Raw genomic sequence first — 26,383 nt, forward strand, 5'->3', positions numbered from 1 at the left:
GTGTTGGGTTTTCAGATTTGTCATGGTACGACACTACAAAAAGAAGTGTGAAAGAGTCAAGTACGCCATAGAGTCTATGGTAGAAACTGTCAACAAAGTAAAAGAAGGAAGTCGTATGAAAAGTGTAGTGGCAGAGTTTGGATTGTGCGACAGGACTTTGGCAAATTATTGTAGAAAGTTAACCTCTGAAAAGGTAACTAAAACTCCCAGACAGTTCTGTGCTCCTGCCTCATTAAGTGTGATTCCTAGCCCATCAAGCCTTTAACAGGGCAGCACGAGCAGGCTGATACTCAAGTTCTAACACAGCCAAACGTAGGTTGTCTTACCCCAGAAGAAGTGAGACCTCTGGAAAAAGCGGGTCCGAGAAAACAGACCGGCAAAGGAAGAAAGAAGAGAAAGTCGGCCATTTTGACCGACACTCCGGTCAAAGAGCAGCTTAGACTAGAGCAGCAAAAAACTAAGCAGAGAAAACAAATGAAAAGAAAGATAAGAAAAATGTAAAAAAGAATTAATTTAAGAGACAAATTTTAAAACCTAACAAGCCCGAAGAAAATGACGAATTAAGTGATGAAGAGGAAGAAGACTGTGCTTGCATTTATTGCTTAGAATTGTACAGTAAATCTAAGGTTAAAAAGATATGGGTAAAGTGCACTCGTTGCAAAAGATGGGCCTACGAGTCTTGCATCAAAGGAAACCCTATGTTCTTTGTATGCATTAATTGTGACAGTGACGATGACGTTTAGTGTTTTTAACAGTCCTACATGTATTAAAATTATTAAGTAGCCACGATGGTGACGAGTTTTTTTTAAATGTATATTTACTGAAAATCAATAAATAACCTACCTTGAAAACATTTTGTTTGAGTTCCTAAATTATATTGATATAAGTGCATGCGAAAACTTGCTTCTGTCTATTAATAAGGTATGCGAAAACTTGCCCCGGTCACGGGACACATTTTCGCAAGTGACATAACGATACTTAAAACTATTTTTCTGTAAAACAAAGCTTAATTAACTGATGTAATTCCACGTTGTAGCCAAGGTTTCTCTGAATGGTTTTGTAGTTTTTTCAAACTTAGGTAAATAAATAAAAAAATATATAAAAAATAACTTTAAAAAAGCGCGAAAACCTGCCCCGGTCTCCCCTACTTTAAATGCTTTTTACCAAACCATTATATCTATACTTGGTGCTGAGTTATCAACCATTTTATGTTCAAGCATCCATGAAAAAACGGGTTTTTCCAAAAATCAAAGTCTCATAAATAAAAAATTAAAAGAGATAAAAATCTAAAAAAATGGACTTTTGATTTCGTTGAAGGGTACAATCTATAAGCCAAATTTCAGAGAAACAAAAATGTGAGTGAACATATTTCTCAAATTTTGGATCACTTGACATGGAATGACCCATATCATTTAAAAGCTTGAAATATATATTTTTAAAGTGCACCAAATTAAATTTTAATTTTTAGTTTTTCGTATTGAAAACGCGCCGTAACAGATGTCTGTGTCCTTTCCGGATTTTTTCTGGAACATTTGGTCTGTAGTAATCAACCTTTTTCCTAAAAAAATTCTAACTAAACGGAAAATATGTTAGTGTATTTTTTACACTCATAATATAGTTTTATACTGGAAGTTTATATTAAAAAATATCTTTATAGTATTTCGTACAGAAACAATCTTAAAATCAGTTTTTGAAAATGTCAATCAGTTACCATAAAAAATACACTATTCCCCCCTCATCATAAAAAGTATTGCTGGAAATATTCCTAAATTCATATTTTATTCCTACATCAGAAATATTTCAATGTTGAATATGTAGAATTTAAAGTTCACAACCGGAGCACCAAAAATTCCTCCGTAACTGGTTGACACACTTGATACGGTTACTGTCTGATATTCTGTTTAACTTTAAATGGCTGCAATGTATTTATTTTAATTCTCCTGTAAACATTATTATTTTATTTTTAGCCTTTTTTAGTAATACCAAACGACTCAACTCTTTTAATTTTCAAGCATGATAACATATTTTATTGATTTTGTTCATTATTAATTCTTACATAATTTAGTAATGCTTTGGCCTAAATTTCGAAAATAATTGCCTAGTATTCGAAAAATACATCAATTCAAAACAGAAGAGGAAAGCATTTTACGGTCAGTACAGCCAGAAGACAAATTTACAATATCACAACTTCCGCATGGAGGAAAAAAAAATCAGATATATGGGAAGTAACTTCTAGTAAAGATCATTTATATGGAGTTTCTTGTGATCTACAATATATTGTAGTAAGTGATAGTTGATAATAGAGGAAAGGCTAACGTGAAATTCTTGAAAAAAGGACTTGTTCAATCATATCAGTGGCGAAGATGATGTAGAGGAAATAGAAATAGTTTATTTTTTAGAGCTCAATAATTTTACAAAGATGTGATCCATTTTAAAATACCAAAGGGAAAAAAAAAGATTTAAAATCCTCTAGAAATTAAAAAAAAAAAAAAACCTAGAAGGGAAAAGAGGAATCGATAGAAAAAAAAAAAAAAAAACTTATTTTCATTGCTTTTCTTTTGCGTATAGTTTTATTCACAAATTTTAAAGCTGTTAGACATTCGGTCAAAGACAATTATAGATGCTAGCAAAGAAATATATATCGAAGGAAGTGCTGCAGAGTTGCAAGTGCCTACAGTTTCTGTTATTTTATTTATTACAGCTAGGGTACACTGAGGATGTAGACTACTTGAACAAAATACTATGTAGCACAAAATTGTTTTTTAATTTTTTTTTTATTATTTTTTTAATGTTAAAAATCAATCTTTGTTTACCTTTTGTATCGCCCTTGCTTTTAAACATCATAATTAGCATAATAAAACTACATTTTGTAGTAATTTTCTATATGTTCTAATTATTTTGGGGGTCCTTATAGGCTGAGGACCCCTGGTCTAACTCTAATGGCAAAGAAAACTCTGCTTTTGTGTACACTTATTTGGTTGTTTTACTGCATGATTCTGAATTTTTTATATTAGTATATATAGAAAATTTAGAAATAACGGTCACTTAGCTCACCAGGGTGTTCTAGTTATTGTAGTTGTTATTTTGTAGTATTTTTGAAATCAAATTCTATATGCTAAAATGTTATTCATTATTCCTCGACCTCAATTTAAATTTATGAATAATATCTTTTGCTTTCAGAGGGAAATCTTTTTTTCAATCTATACTACTTTTCCTGCAGGTTGCTTTCATGTCAGTCAGTCACCATGCTTTTAACATTTTTTAAAAAAATGATCTAAAATGCATTTTAAAAATTCAATCATACGAATAAATTCAGCTTGAAGAAATCGATAAACTGGGAGAAAATATTTTTAATGGATATTTCGTGTTTGATGTTTCTAATATTGGTCAGTTGCTAATATGTCAGTCAGTTACAACTTGTCGTAAATAACACAAATATTTATTTTAGCAGTACAGTGGCCACCGCTTACATGAATCACGTTTGTTCTAAACGGTTTTTATTCCATAGAGCGGCTGAGTCAATATAGCGGCCGATTCAATAAAGTGGCTAATTCATTAAAGCTGGATTTTGTTCTGTTTTTGATAATTTGATTTATTAAAACGGTTGATTCGATTAACCAGCGTTCACTGTATTAAAGTGAACTAATGTATTTTCATTGTTCAGTTTTATTTTAACTTATTTATAAGTTTTGCTGCTTAATTTTGAACATTTGCATTTGTATATTTAAAAAAATTAAAAAATGTCAGTCAGTTACGTTTATGTCAGTCAGTTACCAAGCCGTTCTAATTACTGTAATTTTTTGTTGTAACAACATTTTCCAACTCAATTGCCAAAGGCCAAAATTTTATTCATTGTTCTTTGATCCTGATCTAAGTTTAATAAAAATTCTTATTACTTTTAGAATCACTTATTTAAAATCACTTATTGAATCTATTGCATTCATGTCAGTCAGTTACCATGCTTTTAACATTTTTTCTAAAATCACTCAATATGTATTTTGGAAATTCAATTATACCATGAAATTTAGCTTAGAAAGTACAATAAGCGAGGCGAAAATATATTTTTAAAAACTAATATTTTGTGGTTTATGTTTCAAAATACTTATCGTTTTGCTCTGTGAATGTCAATCAGTTACCCGTGGAATTGCATAGATAAGGTTTGTGAAAGGAACGCATGGATAATATGCAAGTTGTTTCATACTGAATGGGACAAAAAATAATAGCTTGGTACAAATTCTGTAGTTGATTAATTTAGCCAAAACAACTTGTATCTGTTGCTGCAAGTATGCAAGTTTTTTACAGCAACATCGAAAAATGTCCAGGTAACGAGTTTGTCAGCATAGGTGCTGGTGATCAAAATAATCGCTCTATAGGCAAGATAAAAACCGAATGCGTCTACTGTTTTGGAATAAACCAAAATATCATCGTTTACCGTTGTTCACGAAATTAATTAAATAATCACCGCATAGTCAGTGCATCGAGTGTTGCGGGGGGGGGGATTTTAGTTCGATAGTCCACCCTGCATGGATAGATTCGTTGCGTTTGTGCATAGACAGACAATATATTATTGCTGTTTTGTTCACCCAGTTCCTCAAATCCACCGCTTTGTGATATTTATGTATGTTTTTTTTTTTTTTTTAAGACCAAGTGTTCTTGTCTCTGTTTCTAAAAGACTTACTCCTTTACGTTCATAGAAAACGGATGAAAAGAGCCTAAAGAAGCGGATAACGGAATTGCTGTCGTGCCGTTGGAAGATAAAACGTAGTATCTGCAGAAATGAGGATTTGAGAAATTTGCAGAATTTGAGATATTTGCAGTGCTTCGGTGTCTACACCAACAATGTGACAATGTTGGAATCTGACGGTATTTTTTCCAGCGAAAACCAAACAAGCAAACTTGTACAATAAAGTGAAAGTAAAATATATGAGAAAATATGCAAAGAAAAAAATAATAATCAAAAATTTTTCAGATACTGCGCTTTGTCTTCCCCCAACATTAACAATGTCTACTGCATGAAATATATGGCACCAACTGGATTGTTGACATTTTCCTTGCCATCTAGACATTAAAGATCTATATTAAATAGGGTAACTCTAGTTTCACAGGAAGCTTGATTTATTAAAGTAAAGCAATTACATCCTCACAGGACGTTAAAAACTTCACCCATCTCCAAAATGGCCGGATGAGGACCACTTGATAAGGAATGAAACTTAATTGATGTTTTACTGCATGTCTTATCTTAGATTCTGAACTAAATTTGTGATACTGTCTACTTTTATTCCAAACATGAACTTCACCGCACATTTTTTTCGTAATTTAATGATTTCATTTAATTTGTAATAAAAAACACAAACAATTAAAGTATGCATTACCTTGGACAATTAGTCGCACTGTAGTTTTATCTTCTCCAAACGGATTTGATGCCGAACATGTGTATGTATCAGAATCCTTTCTCTGAGTCGACTTAATGACAACTTCTGACATTTTTGTCCCTCTTCCTTCACTTTCCCTTGTGGCATATCTTTGGATGGAAAAATCACCACAGTAAAGTTTTTAAACACATACTACTTATCAAAAGAAACTTTTAAAAACACTTTCATTCAATAACTTTTACTTATCTTGGACATTTTTAGAACATTTGCATACATGAATATTTTATACTTCTGGATTAACAGTGGAATTGAATTAATTAAAGAACTCAGGAAAGACGTTTCTTTTCACAGAGCAAACTCATAGGAATTTCGTCTCGGACATTTTAAGGATTTTTTAAATTTTTTTTAAAACTTAAAATGGAAGGTGGTTTTACCAAAAAAAAAGGCAATTCGCTATTTGATATATATTTAATATATATCAAATATATATATTTAATTTATATTTTTGAATTTTTTTGTCACTAAATATTTGATACATAATTTAGTGTTACATTATACTTACAGGAAATAAAAAGACACGAAATATTTTCATTTAATTAAAAATTGAAGTTCAAAATCATTTTACAGTACATTATCAAACACTGGATGAAGCTTAAAAGCAAAATGTGTATAGAGTAACTCTTACATTTAAAAAAAAAAAAAAAAAAAAAACAACTTAGTATTATGTAGTTACATAAGTTTTTGTCTATTCCATTTAGTGATCAGAAGAGGCTATGAGACTTTAGAATTTGACAGTGCACAGTTATATATTCGAGAAAAATATTTTCAGAATGAAACAATAACTGTACAATTGAAAATGACGCAGTATACGTTACAAACCCTCAAATATTTGTTATTTAGGTATATGTTTCACATTGATGAATTTTCCTTTACAATATGATGCTTCTCCTGTATTTTTCACCCGTGTTCATATGTGCCCCAGGCCTGTTCACATGTGCTCCCCTCTAGGGGCCCATGTGAACAACTGCAGACAATTTTTAAAAATACCATGAAGTAAAGAAATATTTTATTAAAAAAATCCCAAACAAAAATCCATGACACAAAGAAAAGTGTAGTCAAACATGGGGAAACTTTTGCGCTGAGAAATTGATAATATTTTTTGAAAAATAAAGAAATGAAAAAAATTGCTCACATGTGCCCCCTTTTCCCCTGTCCACTATTTTTTTTTTCAGCACAAGCACAAATGCTGTTTTTTTTACAGAGGTTCATTAATAAAGAGTTCACTTCAAAATTCAATCTTCTTTTAATATGGAATCAAACGCCAAGACTCTGAATATTCTCATAAACAATTCTCTATATACATACACATAGTGTTTTGAAAATAACGACATAAAAAAGATTTAATTTTCTATGTTTTTAAATAAACTAAAATTTATAAAATAATTTCTCCTGTTAAAGCCCCATGCAGATTCAAAGCCCTATAGAGATAAAAAGTTCTTACTGATTTTGTGGAAAATTCGCGATTGGGAATTTTTCAGAGGTATCAAAATTATGTAAGATTTAAAATAAAACACTTGGGGCAAGCACAACTAATAGTTAAATCATATATGTAATTTAACTGAAATTTTTATTGATCTGCAAACAAGTGAATAAGTTGATGCGCAAGTTTTCTGATTGATAACAACTCTTTACACTTCTTATAGTTATGTAGTACATTCACCGCATGCTTTTTCTTTTATTGTTACATGAATTTTAACAGCAATTAAAAATTCATATTCATGAATTTTAAAAACAAACTGCATTAAGTTCTAAGTCTGTACAGGGCTTTAAATCTAGGTTAGGGTTTGAGATGAGAAATTTGTTTTTAGCTCATTTTTAAATCATGGTAGATTGAACTTTTTTAATTTCAATGACTATTTTCTGTTTTTTTTTTAAATTTATTTATTTATTTTTTTTTAATTTAATTTTGCCTAGGGCATTTGATGAAAAACGAATGCTTAAGGGATCATAAGCATACGACATGGGTGCTGACAATTTTCTGCTTCTCGAAAAACCATCGAAAGCCCGCAGCGGGTTTTCCAATGTAGGCAAAACCATTATTTAACTATCTTTTTACGACTCGTAGAATTCAATGCTTTTGCTTTTATCTCAGTTCTTAATAAAAAACTACTAGAAGCACTAAAAGCTTTAGTGAATTCCTTTTGTTTCTTTTAATGTAAAATTGGAGCAATGCTTATGTACAAACGAAGCCCGAAACCCCCTTTTTTATTTTAATATTTTGTACAAAATAACAATCGTGTTTACATGAAAAAAACATTCAACTTCTTCTTTTATTTTTATACTGTTTTGACTAAAATTGAACTAATTTTCAGATATTGTAAAACTTTAATATCAAATTTATAAATCAAATGCAATGCTTCCAAAAGTAATCCGTCGAACCAGATTAAAAAAAATATGAAATATACCTCACTTAAAAAACATGAAACAGGCTTTAGAGTTGAGCTCTAAAGCACTTTCCAAAAAAAAGTCACAAGTAATAAAACTTTAAAGTTGAAGCTACCTGTTTTCTGGATAAAGACTTAGAGGAAATCCCTCTCTGCTCCATATTATAGTTAACGGTGTATCTCCTGTAGCGGAGCAAGAAAATTTTGCTTCCTCCGATTTTCTCACGTGGACCACCTGGGTAGAAGTTTGGATCTGGGGAGCAGCTGCATGGAGAGAAAAGACAAATTAAAAAGCTCATTTGACATTTTAATTAGATTTGTGCGAGCCGTTCTTTTCCCAAGCGTTGCTGAAAGTATGAAGCAGTAAAAGTCGTTTAGTATATTTATAATTGTACAAACGCTTAGAGTTTAAAAGAGCTTAATTTTTGAGATATTACGGGTAATGAGATTGCGTTTAGAGCATTAATAATGGCCTGGAATTCAAGAATTAATTTATTTAATGTGCAGACGGTGTAAGTTGACGTTCGTTGGACTTTCAGGAACTATTAAGGTTGTTGCAAATGTGAAAGAAATTCTTCTTAACCGCTCCTTGTTGGCAAATTAAGTGAATTTACATTAAAATACTTTTCGGTAACAACTGTTATCAAATGTATTATTTCCTTGAAATAGTTGCTGAATTTGACATTAGAAACGCATTATATTAACTAACTGTAGTGATGATAAAACTCTTTTCAGTACGTGCCATGAGGAGAAATAAATTATTTCAAGAGACGGAAGATAGAGAAAGGGAGGATTTTCGTTAAGTTTAAAGTTATACTTATATAAACAAACACACAAATTTAATGCAGAGGAAATTTTAAGGTAAGTAGCAAATTAAAAGGATTAAGCTTAGAAGATTTATTTTCTAAACGCACAAAAGATGAGTTACAGCTTTGCCCATGAATTATCCTGACATGTACATAAGCATATTTCTAAATTGTATTGTAACTATATATTTGGCTATATCTTGGGTAAAAATAGTCTTTTACAGAAATATTTAAAAGCAAAAAAATGTTACACATCGGACAATGCAGTAATTTCTTTTATTCTATATTAGTAGTACCCGCACGGCTTTGCCCGTAGTTGAAAATTAAAAGGTCATTTTGTTCGCCTGTATATTCACAAACAATAGAAGACGAATTTCTCGCCAATCTGCTATTTTCACTTGCTTGCCCATGTTACGGTTCCACGTTACGATAATTTGGTAATTTACTCGTTCACGTTGTGATAATTAGCTCGATAAAATTTTCTTAAAATTGGAATAGAAGTGGAACAAAATCGAATTTTCGAAAAATTGCTTCCAGGTGCACACTTCCATGCTATAAAATAATTCTGTGGCAAATTTCATGAAAATCGGACGACCGGTCTAGGCGCTATGCGCGTCACAGAGATCGTGACAGACAGAGATCCAGACAGAGAGACTTTCAGCTTTATTATTAGTAAAGAAAGCATTGACTATAAAAACGGTGGAACGTAAAAACTGGAGAGTAGTATATTAGTTCCTATATTAAAAAATAGCTTGAAAGTAGCTTGATTTATGATTCTTATTGTTCTTTGTATTATATTTATTATTCTATTTTTCCATATATTTCAAACCTGGTGTAATAGTACAAAACTTTACTAGAATTACCAAAAAAAAAAAAAAAACAAACAAACAAACACTTGTTTCGTACAAATGAAGGGTTCGGGTCAAGAATGTGGTATGCCACCTGACGTGCATTTTTCAGTAAGTCAATTTCCGACCTTTATAAAATTTTTGTTGAATTTTTTAAAGGTATTTAAAATTATATATTCTGCAATGCTAAAACTACACTAGTGTGCAAAAATTAAGGACGAAGTCGAAAAATTAGCATATTAGCTGAACGAAGAGGCAGAGCGGACATAAAGACCAATTAGGAGATTAAGGAAGGTAATGTACGGTAGCACATGAGCAGATATGCAGGCAGACGTAATGGGGGAGTGTCTGAGTAGTGGAAAGCATGTTGTCGGTGTAAGATCAGTATTTCTGGCAAAGAGATTGCACGCCGTATAGCAGTTAAAATCACACCTAGTTGCTGCCTCAGCGAGAAATTATAGAATAATCAATCTGTTAGACGACATCTGGATGCTTTTACCCGAGGTCGAATCATTGGGAAGTTGGAGGAAGGCTGCAGTGTGACAAGTGTGACTGCAAAGTTCGGAATTGCTCACAGCATCGTTTTACGACTTTGGAGACAATTTCAAACTACAGGAACAGCTATCCGGGGGTTCAGTAGTGGTCGTCCACAAGGAACCCCACCCGCAGATGACCGGTATATTGTCTTACAGGCCAGAAGAAACAGGCGGCAGACAGCGGGAGAAATCGCTAAACACATGACACAGGCGACTGGACGACTGATATCGCGTTTTACCGTGGCCAGAAGACTGCACGGTGGTGGTCTGTTTGCACGACGCCCTATACGGTGTGTACCTCTAACGCCTGCTCATCGGAGAAGGCGTTCTCTGTGGTGCCGGGAACACGGGAATTGGAGAGACAATGAATGGGGACGAGTACTCTTTACAGATGAGATCAGATTCAGTCTGAGTAGCGATTCTCATCGCATACTCATCTGGAGAGAGTGGGAAAACCGCAATAATCCCTCGAACATCATTAAAAGTTACAGGTATGGAGGTCGCGGTGTTCTCGTTTGGGGAGGCATCATGCTTGGTAGTCGTACAGACCTTCACATCTTCGATGCAGGTTCAGTCAACGGGACCCGTTATTGTAACGAGATTCTTCTTCCATATATGCGTCTTTTTAGAGGCACTATGGGTCCGCAGTTCCTTTTCATGGACGACAATGCACCATGTCATCGCACAGTAGCTGCCGAACAGCACTTAGAGAGTGAGGACATTGAACGTATAGATTGGCCGGCACGATCTCCGGATCTCAATCCCATCGAGCATGTATGGGATTTTCTAGGCAGACGCTTGGCAGCTCGTACCTTACCACCAGTAACGATTCGGGAGCTTCGATTGGCGCTGCAAGACGAATGGGCAGCAATGGCTCAACAACTCATTGAAACCCTCATTCTCAGCATGGACAGACGCTGTGAAACCTGTTTAGCAGTCGGGGGAGATCATATCCCCTACTAAAGACTGGATGTTTCTTGCTGGACACCCATCACAGGGATGTTTCGGCATTCAGTCGCATTGCGCTCCATGCTACTTTTTCAATAAAGCTTCTTTTTATCCATCTGATTTCTCTTTTAGTTAGTGTTGCTTACATTACACATCTCCTTACGTATTGGGGATCTTACAGTATTAAATGTGTTGATTTGGAAAGCTTTTGTACAAAGTTATATTGAAAAAACCGTCTGGTCCTTAATTTTTGCACACCAACAGAGCCGGATTTAGGGGAGGGCAGGCGGGGCTACTGCCTCGGGGCCTCCACAACAAAGGGGTCCCCACAATAAAATTTCTACAAAATATCCTAACTTTCACAGGTAACAAATTTTACGTTTTTTCTCATTTATAAATTATAATACTAATAATATAAAAAAATAAATAGCAGTAACTTCAGGATGTATTTACTAATATAGTGCTGATCGAAAATATCGTATATATACATATATATCAAAGTATCGGATATTTTCGAAAATATGATGATATTTTCGAACCCTGATTAGGGGCCTCCACTCCTTCGTTGTCCCGGGGCCTCCGCACTTCCAAATCCGTCCCTGCACACCAGTGTAGATATGTTTTTCTCCAAATGACATAATCCATTGTCATGTTTATTTCAATTTTAGTTCCGAGATACAAAAATTTTGATTGAAAAGTCACTCATTGGGGCTTTTCACAATTCTGACCCCTTCAAATGTTTTATTCAAAGTGAAATTGCATAATTAATTTTTTAAAGTGAATATGTGAACTATATATTTTTTTTCTTAACCTTTCTTTAATAATTTACTTACAATGCACAGCCAATCGAACAGAATAACGTAGAGCTTCTCCCACATCATTGCTCGTCTCACACATGTAGTATCCGGCATCGGACTTTTGTGCCACTGTTATTGTCAGTGATCCATTTTCTAATACATGAATATGGGAGCTGCTGAGGATACTTTGGAAAGTGCCGTCATCTACAATTAAGGAAAATAAACGTGTTTTAACAAAGCGTGTTTTATCATAATAATGTGCCCTAACACATGATTATGGGAGTTGCTGAGGATACTTTGGAAAGTGTCGTCATCTACAATTAAGAAAAATACATGTGTCATAACAAAGCGTTTTTTCCCATAAAAATGTCCAGACAAGTATGAGTTGATATTGTGATTTGTTATATTTTTAAACTACTACTGTTATTTTTTCTCTTATTTCAGGTGACTACTGTTAGCATTTTTTTTCATAAGAGAGTATTTTTCACTCATTTTATTCTCATGGTTACTGATATCTTTTGTATTTAACATTTTATGAACATAGTCATTTGTCATACACTTGCTTGTTCAAAAAAAAAAAAAAAAAAAATACGATGCTAACAATAAGATGCAAGTTAGCAGTAATCTTAAAATATGCATCTTCTGTCTTAGCTCTTAGCCAGGGCTAAGTAGAAAAAAAAGGGCTACTACATGCGAAATTCAAGCGAAAATATCTGTTCCTCAGAGTCATAAGAACGTAAGTCACATTAAAATAATTCAGTAGGATGGAGGATTTTTGTTTTTTCTGCCGCATGCAAAGGATGAGACGCGTGCTGTTTTAACCCTAGCAAAAAACTAGAAAATTATTTTTTCTTTTTTAAGGATTACGTTCACATTGCTCGATGTGGAAGAGGCTTCTACATACAATGCACTAATAAGCGGGAAATTGCAGTTTTGGGACTTATGTTAATCTGGGTCTGAGGTACAGATATTACCTGTATTAAAAAAAAGGGCTTATGAAAGTATGATACCTAATGTGTAAAAACACTTGATTGTGGCATACAAAATAATGCAATATCATTTTATATGCTATACTTTTAAGTAAAATAATAAATGTCATCTTTTTAAAATCAGACGTAATGGATATCACATGTTTAATTACTAAACATATTTTATTGTTTTAAATTAAATTTTCAGGTTAAAGTAGTTAAGAATCAAGTTTTGCATCGATGCAAAGAAAAAAAAAAATACTCGCTTTCAATCATAACGAATATAGTACTTTACTATTAAATACTACTAAACCTTGAAACCTTATATTGTAAATTACTGCAGATATGTGTTTCGGTGTAACAAGGAACGACTTTTTCAATGCAAAAGAAATGTGCTTATGGAGAAAAAACATCAGACAAAAGACCTTGTTACCTTTGTTTATGGTGTAAAAATTTTTACATTATTAGTTTAATTAGTAAGTTAGCAGTTCCCTAGTTTCGCCGATAGGAACACCCCCCCCTCCTGGTTTTAAGCTTCAGTAATATCCTTTGATATGTTAAAGGAGGGTGGTGGGGATAAAATTTGAAATGTCGGTGGAACTGGGCATATCATAATCAACCACTTTTAGTGTGATTGAAACGTTGCTTCGTTGTGCTTTAAAACAATATATAGATAAAAAATGTACATAATGGTTGAACAATGTACGATTCTAAGGCTCAAGCTCTCTTTATACTTTAGATTGTTAAAAATGTTCTACTAATGTTGCATATTTCTATCGTAAAAATGCACTACTAGTTGCCCAGCACTATATTCATCGATGATATTTCACGATACATTTTACTTGAAATATTTCAACACTGGTTTTAACTAAACATTTACATTTATTTAAAGTGCCAATGAAATAATAATTTAGAGATCCTTAATGCAACGTTGTAAGCAAAAATAATATTTCTTCTTCTTCTTTTTTTGTGGCTGCTATGAAAATGATTTCATAGCTCACATATATTACCATGTCCTTTCCTGTATAATCGCTTAGGAATTCAGTCAAGTGCATAAATCTGAAGCAAAATCCGAAATGGGAGGCAGAATTACCTAGCTAAACTATTCGAAAAAAAAAACAGCGAAAAACAAATCCCTTGGTATCAAATCTTCAAGCGTAAAATTGAGCTCATTAGATGAAAACTGAAAACAAATTCCCCCATTCATGTCAAGCTCAGGCTCGGTAAAATTAATTTCGGAGCAAAATTGAAAAGAGCTGGGTAACATATCGGCTCTTAGAAGACGTTTTGAGTGCTGTAACCGATCACTGAAGCTGGGCAAATAAGATAGCATTTGGGAGTGTGGTTCAAGCTCCTGGCTACTTGTGCAAAGCATCGATATTCGTTAATTTCGCGAGGTTTGTGAAGTATGCTCTTCTGCTACTAATTGATTTCTAAAGATTCAAGGTATGATCGAGCTTAGGCCATTAACGATTTTGTAATAAGGAATGTTTTGATGTATTTTGGCGATTTTTCAATGAATTCTTTTTTTCGCTATCTTGTTCTGCTTTGAAACTCAAGGTAATATGATTTAATTAATTGTACATTTGGGAGTTTGCAGGTTGTATATTTTTTTAAAAGTGCTATGAAATTAAAGATACACATTAAAAAGCAAATTATGCAAAGTATTTAAAAGTTTAAATGGAAATAATAGGAGATGTACGTTTTCAAACTGTTCAGTAGTTGTTTACGGCTTTTAAACAGAGTATTACTGTTGTTTCTGTACATGAAATTACTGGGAAACATTTCACTTCTCGTTATAAAGGTAAAGTTTTTGACGCTTTTCCATTTTTTTTTTACTTATAAAGTACATATTTTGTGCGAATGCTTAAATAGCGGTAACAGAAATTTAAAAGTTTGCTTTTAAAATGAAATAATTTACTGTACAAAAGCATTTTCAATAAAAGCATAAAGAATTACAGATCACACACATTGTGTATTGTGTCAATAAAGTGACTTTTATAGTAATCTTAATTTGATGCTGAATTTTTAAATTATGTTCGCCTTAGACTATTGAGTGAAGTGCATTGATTGATTTGGTTTTGTTAAACACATTATAATTTTGCTAAAAGACGTTTCTTTGGTAACTGTATACATTTACACGAGCATTGCAAAAAGTTTGGAGCATAAGTTGGTTACAAAATAATTGAAGGTAACACAAAGAAAGATAATAATTTTTCTACATCAAATAATTCAAACTGCATTAGTTGAATACAATGTGAAATAGTATTTCATAGTGTACGTAAAAAAAACATCAAAATTAAGCACAATATTTCAGTTTCAATTTCTAAATAAAATTCTATTGCATAGAAAAACTAATATAATAAACTTATGTGAAGAAACTAGCACAGATATTTTAAATTAGAAACTTTTGCATTGAATTTTAAGTATTTAGTTTACTCGTGGTTTAACAAGAACAAGTTTTCGGCTTGACATACTTCAGCTTAAATTTGTTTCAGAAAAAGACGTTTGAAGATTAACATAGTTGTTTGACTAAATAAATGGGTTAGTTTCTTGGTGTAAAAATCGTAAATGTCATAACTAAATCAGTTGTTTTTGTACTTTCCATAAATGAGCTTTTAACTGAAAATAACTCTCCAGTACATGTTTAAGGAGAACGATAGAAGGTGCAATAACAACACTTACAGATAATTAGCATTCGAAACATTTGTCTAGCTAAAGAAGTTGAAGAGCAATGAATTTGAAAAATGAACTTTTATTATTTTCTTTAAGCTATTTGTTGTAGAAAGAAAATTTATCTTAAGTAAAGTAAACATCAAAAATTGCAATTGTCAAAGGTAATATCAGAAAATGCTAAAATCTGAAGAAGGTAATATGATTACAGTTTGCAAAATATTGCGCAAAAACATCCTATTGATACATGAAAACTGTACACAACACTGTAACTTAACACAAAAAAGCAAGCTCAAAGTATTCATAACGTTTAACTTTTATTTCAGAGGATAAACAAAGAATAAAAGAATAATGTCACGCAAATTAATTAACTAACCGAGAGAAAAATATTTAGTTGCATTAAGTAATAATAAAAAAGGAATAAAAATTATTAAATAAAAACAAATCAAATCATTCAAAAAAAAAAGGAAAAAAGATAAATAAATAAAATTAATAAAGTTATTGAATTAGAAAAAATAGAAAGAAAAAAAAAGAATAAGTAAAAAATGATGAAACTATTGAATTTCAAAGAAAAAAATTTTTCACACATTTTTCTTTAAAAAAAGGAAAGAAAGAAAAATAAAGAATAAAAAATTAACGAAATCACTGGATTAAAACAAAGAAAACAACATATTATTAAAAAAAAGTAAGGAAATAAAAAAGAGTAAATAAATATTAATAATGAGTTTCAGATACCTGCTACTTTAGTTTCATTCCATTTCGTTTCTCTTCTACTTGCATTTTTAAGAATATTTTATTAGATTAAACTTTATATCCTTAAGCCATTTTTCTTTCCTGCTTTGGAAATGCAGATATGATTTGGATGAAACCTACGCGCAAATGCAGTCTTGTCTTTCATTCCCAACCCTCCGTTTTTTTCCAGCTCGAACAGTTATTGCTTTTCTGCACAAGCAACATAAGGGAAATGTATATATTGAAATACGCGGATGGAGAAGAGGGAAAAAAAGAAAATATCAGAAGTAAAAAATAATATTGGAAAAAGAGAAACGGAACTCAGTATTACTTCAGACACTGTTTGTCACAAAATTGAAAACGGAAGTTTAAAAGGAAACGAAGAAACGGTCTTTTGATACAAAACAGATCCGTTAGAGGAAATCGTTCTTATTGTATTAAACTTTTCCCCAGCCCTTTTGCTTTTACTGAAAACGGAATTGTTTGAGCTTAAATCCCTTTCCAGTAAATTCGGCGAGGGGAAATTTTGAAATTTTCATTAAAACCCAGTCAAGTGTTTGAAGATAATTAAATATCCACTGCCACAGAGTAAAGGAACCCTGATTCTTTGAGGGAAATCAATACATATTTTTTTCATGCATATGCATATGCATTTTTATCTTTTGTACTGCAAAATGCGTTTGAGAAATTACTCGTTTTATTGTCACATGAGCAGTAGAGATATTGAACATTAGAAAAAAATCAGATATATTGTCCCGTTTGGTAAATGCTTCGGAAAACCTTCTTTTTCCTCAATTTTCAATGTGGATAATTTATGGCAGTTATATTATTTCTGCCCGTTTAGTATGCTTTACGATACAAAAACATTCACTTTGAAAAAAAAAAAAAAAAAAGAAAATCCAGTGCCAAGTAAATAGAAGTGATGATAATATATGAGGCATTAAGAAGCAAAGGGGTGTAAGTGGATTTTATAAAGTTTCGAGTAAAACAAATTTAAAAATAAGACCTTAGGCAAGCTGTTATTGTTACATGAGCAGAAGAGATATTGAACATTAGAAAAAAAAAATCAGATATACTATACCGTTTAATAAATGTTTCGTCAAACCTTTTATTTTTCCTCAATTTTCAATGTGGATAATTTATGGCAGCTATATTATTTCTGCCCGTTAAGCCTCTAGTATGTTTTACGATACAAAAACGTTTACTTTGAAAAAAAAAAAAAAAAAAAAAGAAAATTCAGCGTCAAGTAAATACAAATGATGATAACATATGAGGCATTGAGAAGCGCACAAAAGGGATGTAAGTGGACTTTATAAAGTTTCGAATAAAACGCGTTTAAAAATCAGACCTTAGGTAAACTATTATTGATTTTTTTTCTAAATCATGCTGTACATCAGCATATACCAAGGGTACTAGTACCTTTTCTTTTCTCAAAACATAGAAGAGGTTATCTACAAATTTTTAATTTTGGCATTTACATCCTTTTTCTTCTCAATTCCTCATATGTAAAAGCGAAACATTTTCCGTACCTTTCGTAATAGCAAATCACTTTATATTTTTACCAACAAATCGTCGCCTCAAAGCAACAAGATATCTTATGTTAATAACCAGGTTATGCATCTTATTGTTGCTCTGAAGTGAAAAAAAATATGTTTTTACTGAAAAAAGTGTGCTAATAGGTTCATTATTTGTTTGTCTGTTTCTTCCATTTATTTACTTATTTTTTTACCATTTTTACCAACAAATTGTCACCTCAAAGCAACAGTAGGATATCTTACTGTTAATAATGAGATTATGTATCTTATTGTTGCTCTGATGCGAAAAAATATGTTTTTACTGAAAAAAAGTCTGCTAATAGGTTCATTATTTGTTTGCCTGTTTCTTCCAGTTATTTACTTATTGTTTTACCTTTTTTACCAACAAATTGTCGCCACAAAGCAACAGTAAGATATTTTACTATTGTTCAAGGATTAAATACCTTACTGTAGCTCTGAGGTAACAAAATATGTTTCACAGAAAAACATACTAAAAAGTTTATTTATATTTTATTGGTTTCTTTCAGTTATTTGTTTATTTATTTTTCACTTTCTATCAAATCGTGGGATCAAAGCAACAGTAAGATTCGTATTCCCCTTGCACCCCCCTGTTATTTTTCTTGTTTGATGTGTTACTGTTAGTCTGAGGTGAAGAAATGTGTTCTTACAAAAGAAATTGTACTAATAATTTTATTTATTTATTTGCTTGACTCTTTCAGTTATTTATTTTTTTCCTTAAAAAAAAACAATAAGAGAGGTGGCTTTTAGAACACTGAACATTTATATTTTGCTAAATATACAGATTTATAATTTGATCTCAGAATAAAGCACAAAAATCAAAACTTGATTTCTAAAACGGCAGGTGAAAGGACAAATGATGACATTTAGTTATCTATCCCACTGAAGAAAAAGAATAAGGAGAAATTTAGCTAAATGATTTATCGTCTCGAGACGAAGACTCAATCGTGACTCATTGTCTTTGAATTTTGAATGACTATTATCTCGCTGTTGAGGCTATTAAGTGAGGTGGGGCTTAGCGTCTGAGAACCGAATTCCAATTATGAACGAATAAAAGGTTTGATATTAAAAGAGACGTTAAGCATTTGTGCAGTTAAAATAATTGATTTTACAAGATTTATTCATTCGTTTGAGTAAGTGGATTTTCATGTGTAGTGGAAGAAAAAAAATATAATCATTAAGAAAATTTCGCCTCTGTAATGCAAAGGAAGAGTAAGATTTTAATGGATTTTAGCTCAAAAAGGTGTTTAAAAATCCAAGTTTTATTCCATTTTCAAGTCTAAATTATGATTATTTTTTATCTTTTCGCTTTTTTCCTCACAGTTTTTTAAATTATATTTTAATTAAGTACTTTAAACTATTTTATAATTCAAGTACAGCTGCCAGCTGCATTTTGTTTTGGTATGTTTTCTTATATTTTTGGAAAACACAAAACGAAATCATTTGGTTCAGCTTTATGCGCAATAAAAATATTAGCAAAGATCATACAACTGTAATTAAACACAAAACAATATTTTCTCAACTAAATTGAACAAGGGGCTTAATTCTGTACCTCAGAGTCAGAGTAACGTAAATCACATTGCGACTTTACAGGAGAAGGGGAAAATGATCGATTGGTGCATACAAAGAAGGTAAACTAGTACAAGGGATTTTTTTTTTTTTTTTTTGAAGATTATCTTCAAATGACTCAATGCGGAATAGGAATCTACATACAATGCACTAATAAACGGAATCACGCTATTTTTGGACTTAAGTTAATCAGGTTCTGAGGCACGGAATTTAGCCTTAAACATTCAAGAAGAATATATACTCAATGTATTCTTAACGTACCGCGCAACTTTGCATAACATATTGACAATTTTCTGCATTTTACAATGTATGGAATTTAAAAAATATACGGCAGTAATGTTGAAAAAAAAATCCTAAAATAGGGGAAACCCGGGCAACGTGAATACCTTAAGCTTTTCTTGATTATTGTCGTTTAGTCATAACTTTAGAAATTGAAACAAATGTTTATAATTAACTGTCATTTAATAAACTTGCTTAATTTAATAACAGTTGTCCTTAATATAAATTATACTATTAGATATAAAGCCAGTTTTCAACAATGGCATAAATATCCACTTTGCCCAACACCCTGGGTAAAGTGGATCCGTTACTAGGGCAGAGCGAACAGCAAAATTATTTGTCATGAAACTAAACATTAAAAATAAAATAACCACCGAAAATTAAAGGAACATATCCAAAAAATATTTTTTTGCTACAATGCTAATTATTGTAGTTATTGCAAACAAAGGAATTAAACTTAAAAATAAAATAAACGTCGAAAAGAAAAGGAACTTATTTGAATTTTTTTTTTTTTGCTGCAGTGCTGATTATTGATGTTATTACAAACAAAGAAACTCAACTTAAGAATAAAATAAGCATGGAAAATTAAAGGCTCATATTAAAAAGCATTTTTCTACAACACTAATTATTGCAGTAATTATTGCAACAAGCAAAGAAATTTAAAAAAAAAGTCAATATCCAAAACTTAGGAGCATATTTAAAAAAAAAAAAAAAACATTTTTCTGCTACAATACTAATTTTTGCAGTAATCACAAACAAAATCATTACCATTTTCGAATGATGAACACTCTTTATGACACCACTGAGTACAAATAAGACATTGTATCTTGTTTTCCATTGGCTGATCATCTTCTTCAATGAACATTTCATCACAGAAAATGCACCTTAAATCATCAAATTTCTTTACTTCCTTCTTCTTATCATTCTCTTATGCAGTTCCATGTTGTGTAAAAGAGATTTTTGATTAGTCCTTTTGGTACTTGGTCTTTTCAATAGTTTTTTGAGAAGCTTTAGTCGGAACATCATCTAGTTGCTTCATGACAGTCTTTTTTGATTTTTCAAATTTTTGTCTTTGATTGTCCTTTACTGGAGTACTTGCCTGGAGTGTAGATCTCTGTAGTTCTTATTTACGTGTTGTTTTTGGTTTTACAAGATGAGGAATAGGTAGTAAAACTGAAGGACTGTAGTAGTTCTTAGAACATCCAGGTTTAGGTGAAGCGGCGGGAACATCATTGCCTTGGAATTATTCTGTTGTTTCAGATCCCATGGGAGTATAAGGACGGTCTTCAATGATAGTATTGTCTTGAGATCTTAATATTGAAGGACTTTCAGGTTCGAATGAAGTGACGTGTCATGACTGGGAAAAGTGAATATATTATTCACTTTGCCCAATCCGCTTTGCCCTTCAGGTACATTTCTGAGGTTACTAAAAATTACTGAAAAACCAGAGCATCTAAACTTGTCGTCTGCGGATAGTTGAAAAATACATAATCGTACATCAAATCCAACTGATAACAAAGAACATGTCACAAATAGTATTAAAGTTATAAATGAAATACTAACCTCTGTAAACTAATATTTTTGTCCCCAAAACATACTTTGTTCGCTCACTGGAGTCGTGTGAGGCGAACTCGTCCCGACGTGTTTGCCACACACGGAGCGGCAACAGACGACCGTTGCTATGACAACTCGGCTGCCGCCCAACTAATTATTTGGGAGTTATAGGCTAAATTCGCTTTGCCCGGGATATCCACTTTAGCCGGGTTTCCCCTATATTTGGGCTTGGGTATTTAACGTGCTAAATTGGAAGTAACTAAAGTGTACAGAGGAAATATATTAATGTATTGAAATATAGCACGATATTTTTCTCCTCTCTCTCTATTTCTCTCTTTTTGTTTGTTTGCTTCTAATGTAGTAGCTTTAACATCTGCAAATTCAATGCAATATCCTGGAGCAGGCACAAGTTATTACTATACTACAGGCGGGTGCTTGTATCACTGTAGAATTTGTACACCACCATATGGAAGCACTTCAGCTCTTTCTGTGCGAACTTGTGCAAGATCCGTGTTTATTTTAGCCATACTCTTCCTAGAAAAGAGGTATTTAAGGTATCGTTAACATTCTGCACATTTATACAGCATATGTCGATGTGGAACATTTTCTGTATCTCGAAATATATCGACGGGATTATGGGTTTGAAATCTTGAAATTGAGCGCAAAGGAACAGAGCGTCACCCCTGTAGTACCCAACTTGGGCGATTTTAAAAATGAATCAGTCATTAAGGAAAGTGCATGACTCTCTCTGTTAAATTGAAGATATTAAGAAAAAGAAGCTACACATATCCACTCTTTGTACCATTTTTTGTACATTTGAAACTTTCTGAAATGAAAACGCCCGCACAAGCCGGAATACATTTAGCACCACTCCGGCTGCTCTATATACTTCATAAACACTACACAAGGAGGCGGGGAGGGGGGGGGAGACTGCACTAGAAAATTTTAGGGTCTGTTTGAAGGGTTATTTTTCTCTTTTAGGATAACTTTTCTTCTGATGGTAAGCCGTAACTTTTCATGGAGGAGCGCCATCGATCTGGAGAATGAGTACCTCTGAATAATACAGTACTAATTTCATTTTGGCTCATGTGTGTTCTGCATCAATTCATTAAAATGCAACAAAAACAACGTAACAAATTCGTAAACAAAAATAAAAAAAATCGTTTTTAATACTTTTTCTGAAATAAACTTTGAAATTTCAATGAGATAAAAGTAATAATAATAATAACAAAGCAGCACTTTGCACTGAACCAATAACTGAACAAAACAGTAACGAATCATGAAATTAGCAAATAACTGCAAACAAGGAACGCAGTTCTTAATGCAAAATAGGTGAGCGTATGGATCAAATAAGTCAGATAAAATTAAGCTTTAACTCTAAAATTTAAATTAAAGAATAATGTTGTCAGACATTCAAAGTGTAATTTTATATAGTTGTCACTTTTATATGTAAACTCCTCCCTTTTGAAGTGAAAAACAGATTTCTTGTTACCTAGAAACACGAGTATACAGTCATTTTGAAATTATCTGCTTTAAGTAAGGGAAGAGCACAAAATTCAATTTCTTTCAAATGATACAATATTGGCTTCTGTAATAGGTATTAGAAAAGTAGATCTAGAAGAAAAACCACGTACTATTGTTTACGCTTACAAAACAATGACTATAGTAAGTCTAAGTATTATTTAACTGCTGCTTATATAACTCAAGTTTAATGAAATTATCTAAACTAAAACAACATTTCACTTTAGTGAACTAGAATGGTAATATTGTTTTATCATTTCTTTTTCCGCTCCTCTGCAAAAACTCATGAGCACATGGGGGAAAAAACTACAATAAAAACCTTGTGTGCTGTTATTTCATTTTTTTTTTAGTTAAATTACTTCAGAAGAAAGATAATTTCTTCAACAAACTTATAAAAACGTTCAACTATTATCATTAAAAGAATTTTTCTCGATAAATTCTTCTTCCTCATTATTTGTTTTTTTTTTTTTCTTTTAAACTTAGGATATTGTTTGTTACGTTAAAGATCGAAAAGAAGGAAAGAAAAAACAAGCGCATACGTAACAAATGATGGTTCAAGCAGTTAAATCTTAAAATTCCATGCGAAGAGAAGAAAGGTTTTTAAAAATGAAAAATAAGTGAAAATATGTTATTTCCTAGCATAAAAATAGTTCAAGAATTTCTTTTTCTTTGCTATTTTTTTTTTTTTTTGTTTTATTAATATGCAACAATTAGTTCAAAAAAAGGGTACTTTGCTTGTAACTCTTAGTTTTATTAATTCGTAACAACTATGTTTTAAAAAAGAGAATAATACCTTTTTTTTTGAGTAAAGTAATTTTTTATAAAAAATACATCTGCTTGATAGAAAAACAAACAGCGGAGTCATTTTCTATTTAAATAACCCTGTAGTCTGAATATCGATGTTTCCTAAACTGCAACTTTTTAATCTGATAACAAAACCAGTCAGGTTAAAAAGAAAAAAAAGATTCCAGGTCTTTTGACTGTTTGTTTTTTTCGAGCGTTTATTTTTGAATCGGAAAAATTGTAATAAGTTTATAAATAGTAGCAATCTAACAAATGCTTTATAATTTTTCTTTATTTTTTTCTTTTTAATTGGATTGAAGGGTGTTAGTCTTTTAAAGCAAGGGTATCTATATTTTGTCAACCGCCTCAAAAAGCTTATTAAGTGAAAAAAAGAAAAAAACTTTTCTTAACTTTATAATGAGTTTGCTTTAGTGTAAATTTTAAATTTAGCTAAATAATTTTAAAATTTACCATTGAGTGAACATTTACAAAACAAAACGTGCGTTCATATTGGACGAGGGGGGGGGAGGCGGAAAGGCAAGCTCTAAGTGTACCATCCAAACTGAAATACTGTTAGCTTGTTGTCAGCCTTGCCTCTAAAAATTTACAATGTGGCCCTTGAGAAAAAAGTTGTAGACCCCTGTTATGAATTTATTAATAAATACTTTGAGTGACAATTATTTTACTTAGATGCTAGTGAATAATTTTGATTTTTTCGTATACTTTTAGTAATTTGCAAAGTGCACCACATTCCACTTTCTCTTGTAACAAATGCTAAAAAAAAATATAATCATATAACTCATTTACAAAGGCGCAATTGCTAGTAATAATTATTGCGCACTTTTAAATGAGTTCTATTTTTATATTCAATTATAATTTGTGAAGTAATACTAATGATAGTTTATATGTCAGCTATTGTAAGAGCCATTGGGCTCTCATTGAAAGAATGACAAGTTTCAACGTGTGGAACAACCAACACTTTCTGTTCAAAATTTAACTGCATAGAAGCAAAAATTATAATCGGCTGTTCTTGTGCATATTGTTTAGTTAGGTTAAGGAAACATTCTCCTAAATTGAAACATTTGAAGTTTATTTTAAAATAAATTTTATATATTTTTAAAAAGGTGGTTGCATAATTCATTACTTATAATGTATGGACGTGAATTTTAGTAAACTCTTAGAACTATATTTTTGTTCATAAACTTTAAATTTAAGAAAAACAGCTTTTGCTTTCACATAAAAAGTGCATTCAATAAAATTACAGATAATCTTCTGAACCAAATGATATATTTTAATACCAATTTCTAAAAATTATTCGTATGTTAAGCATTACTAGTGGCATAATTTGTGTTTCAAGAAATGTAAAAAAAAAAAACACTTTATTATAGCAACCAAAACTTATTCAGCAAACATTTAATTTAGATTTTAGTTTGAAGTCAAAGATATATGTTAAATTACGCAGTAATTTTCAGTTATGCAACCGAATCTTATATCGAGACTTAAAAATTGTATTATTACTAGAATCGTAAACGCATTGCCGCAGTTAAGCTATGAATTTGTAAAAAAATCATTTCAGAAATAATTTTGAGTTTCATAAATGAAACCGCTGAGTAAGAAATTACCAATAAATTTCAAGTTGAAAAAAATATGTAACCAATAATTTGTTTATTAAAAAAGAAAAGCGAAAACCACATAATAAAGAAAAAGTGAAAAGTGTGTGTAAAAGAGCTAAGATATATTCTTAATATTTTTAGAACAATAACAAGGAATTGAAACAGATAAAAATAAAGAATGACAGACAGCTGCCAACTGCAAGACTACAAGAAATTGTTTTTAAATAAAAAAGAACAAATTATAGAATTATAAGTCAAACTGCTGTAAACTTCAGAACTACTTTGCGTTCGTCTACTAAAACAAAAGAACTTCTCAGATAGTGGCAAGATTCCCAAAACTTATATAGATTAGAACATCCATTAAGGGACACCTCCGAATAAAGGACACCTCTATTTAAGGGACACCTCCGAATAAAGGACACCTCTATTTAAGGGACATTTTTTCTGGTCCCTGTCCCTTTGAATGAAGATTTCCATTCATTTACCTCTAATTAAGGGACGCTGTTTAAGGGACAGTCACAAAGCAAAATAAATAAATAAATAATGCGAAAAATACTGCATAAGCGCATAAGAAATAGTAAATGTACTGGAACTCAAATTTCACTTGTCCTCTAAAAATTAATTGAGGCAAGTTTGACACAAACTATGTGAAGGAAACAAGTAATGGTTTGTAAAAAAAAAAAAAAAAACTTACTTTCTGAAATTAACGTGCATGATTTGCCCTTTCAACTATTCAAGTAGGTTTAGGGTCGATGACGAGTGTACAGCAACTATTTAGCTTTGTATATAAAACTTAAAATTTGAACATTCATTGTAACCAAAGTAGCATTACATTGCAAATTACATAACATAAAAGCAATACATGTAATAAATTACTTCAAAATTATTTCTGTATGCTACAAAACTTTGTCATTAAAAATGTTTTGATAAAATTTTAATTAATAAAATAGTATTATAAACTTAAAAATTTAAATGATTGTGAATTTTATTCAGCATGTATAAGACGTTTTCAGAATTTAATCATAAGTGTTAATAGTTAATGTTTATAGTCATATTATACTACTAAGTACACGGCATGCATCAATTTATCCACTCCGAATAAGGGACACCTCTATTTAAGGGACAAAATATCTGGTCCGCTTAGTATCCCTTATTGACAGAGTCTACTGTATGTCCTTATTTTAGGAATAGTTGGATACTTTCATAAAAAATAAAATCAATGGAGTGTTTTAAATCCCAACACTGCCGAACTATGCTAGTTTTTTATACTGTTTTTTTTTCATATAATTTGTATGGTCTTTCAGGCGAAATGCACCACGTTTGTCCACAATATTAAAGGCCACAATTGGAATCAGTTTTAAAAATCCAAAAGAGATAAGACGACGAA

General features: G+C 31.5%; 1 protein-coding gene across 1 annotated transcript in view; it reads right to left on the reverse strand.

Annotated features, from left to right (window-relative positions):
- The window catches only part of LOC129221911 (cell adhesion molecule DSCAM-like), a 301,931-nt gene that overhangs the window by 137,234 nt on the left and 138,314 nt on the right, over positions 1 to 26,383 (reverse strand). The window contains exons 6-8 of the mRNA XM_054856287.1: positions 11,788 to 11,955; positions 7,933 to 8,080; positions 5,373 to 5,521 (exon numbers count right to left, since the gene is read on the reverse strand). Of these exons, the coding sequence (XP_054712262.1) occupies positions 5,373 to 5,521; positions 7,933 to 8,080; positions 11,788 to 11,955 (465 nt within the window). The remainder of the gene's footprint in view (positions 1 to 5,372; positions 5,522 to 7,932; positions 8,081 to 11,787; positions 11,956 to 26,383) is intronic.

The sequence above is a fragment of the Uloborus diversus genome, chromosome 5, assembly GCF_026930045.1.
Source record: "Uloborus diversus isolate 005 chromosome 5, Udiv.v.3.1, whole genome shotgun sequence".
NCBI classification, from domain to species: Eukaryota; Metazoa; Arthropoda; class Arachnida; order Araneae; family Uloboridae; genus Uloborus; species Uloborus diversus.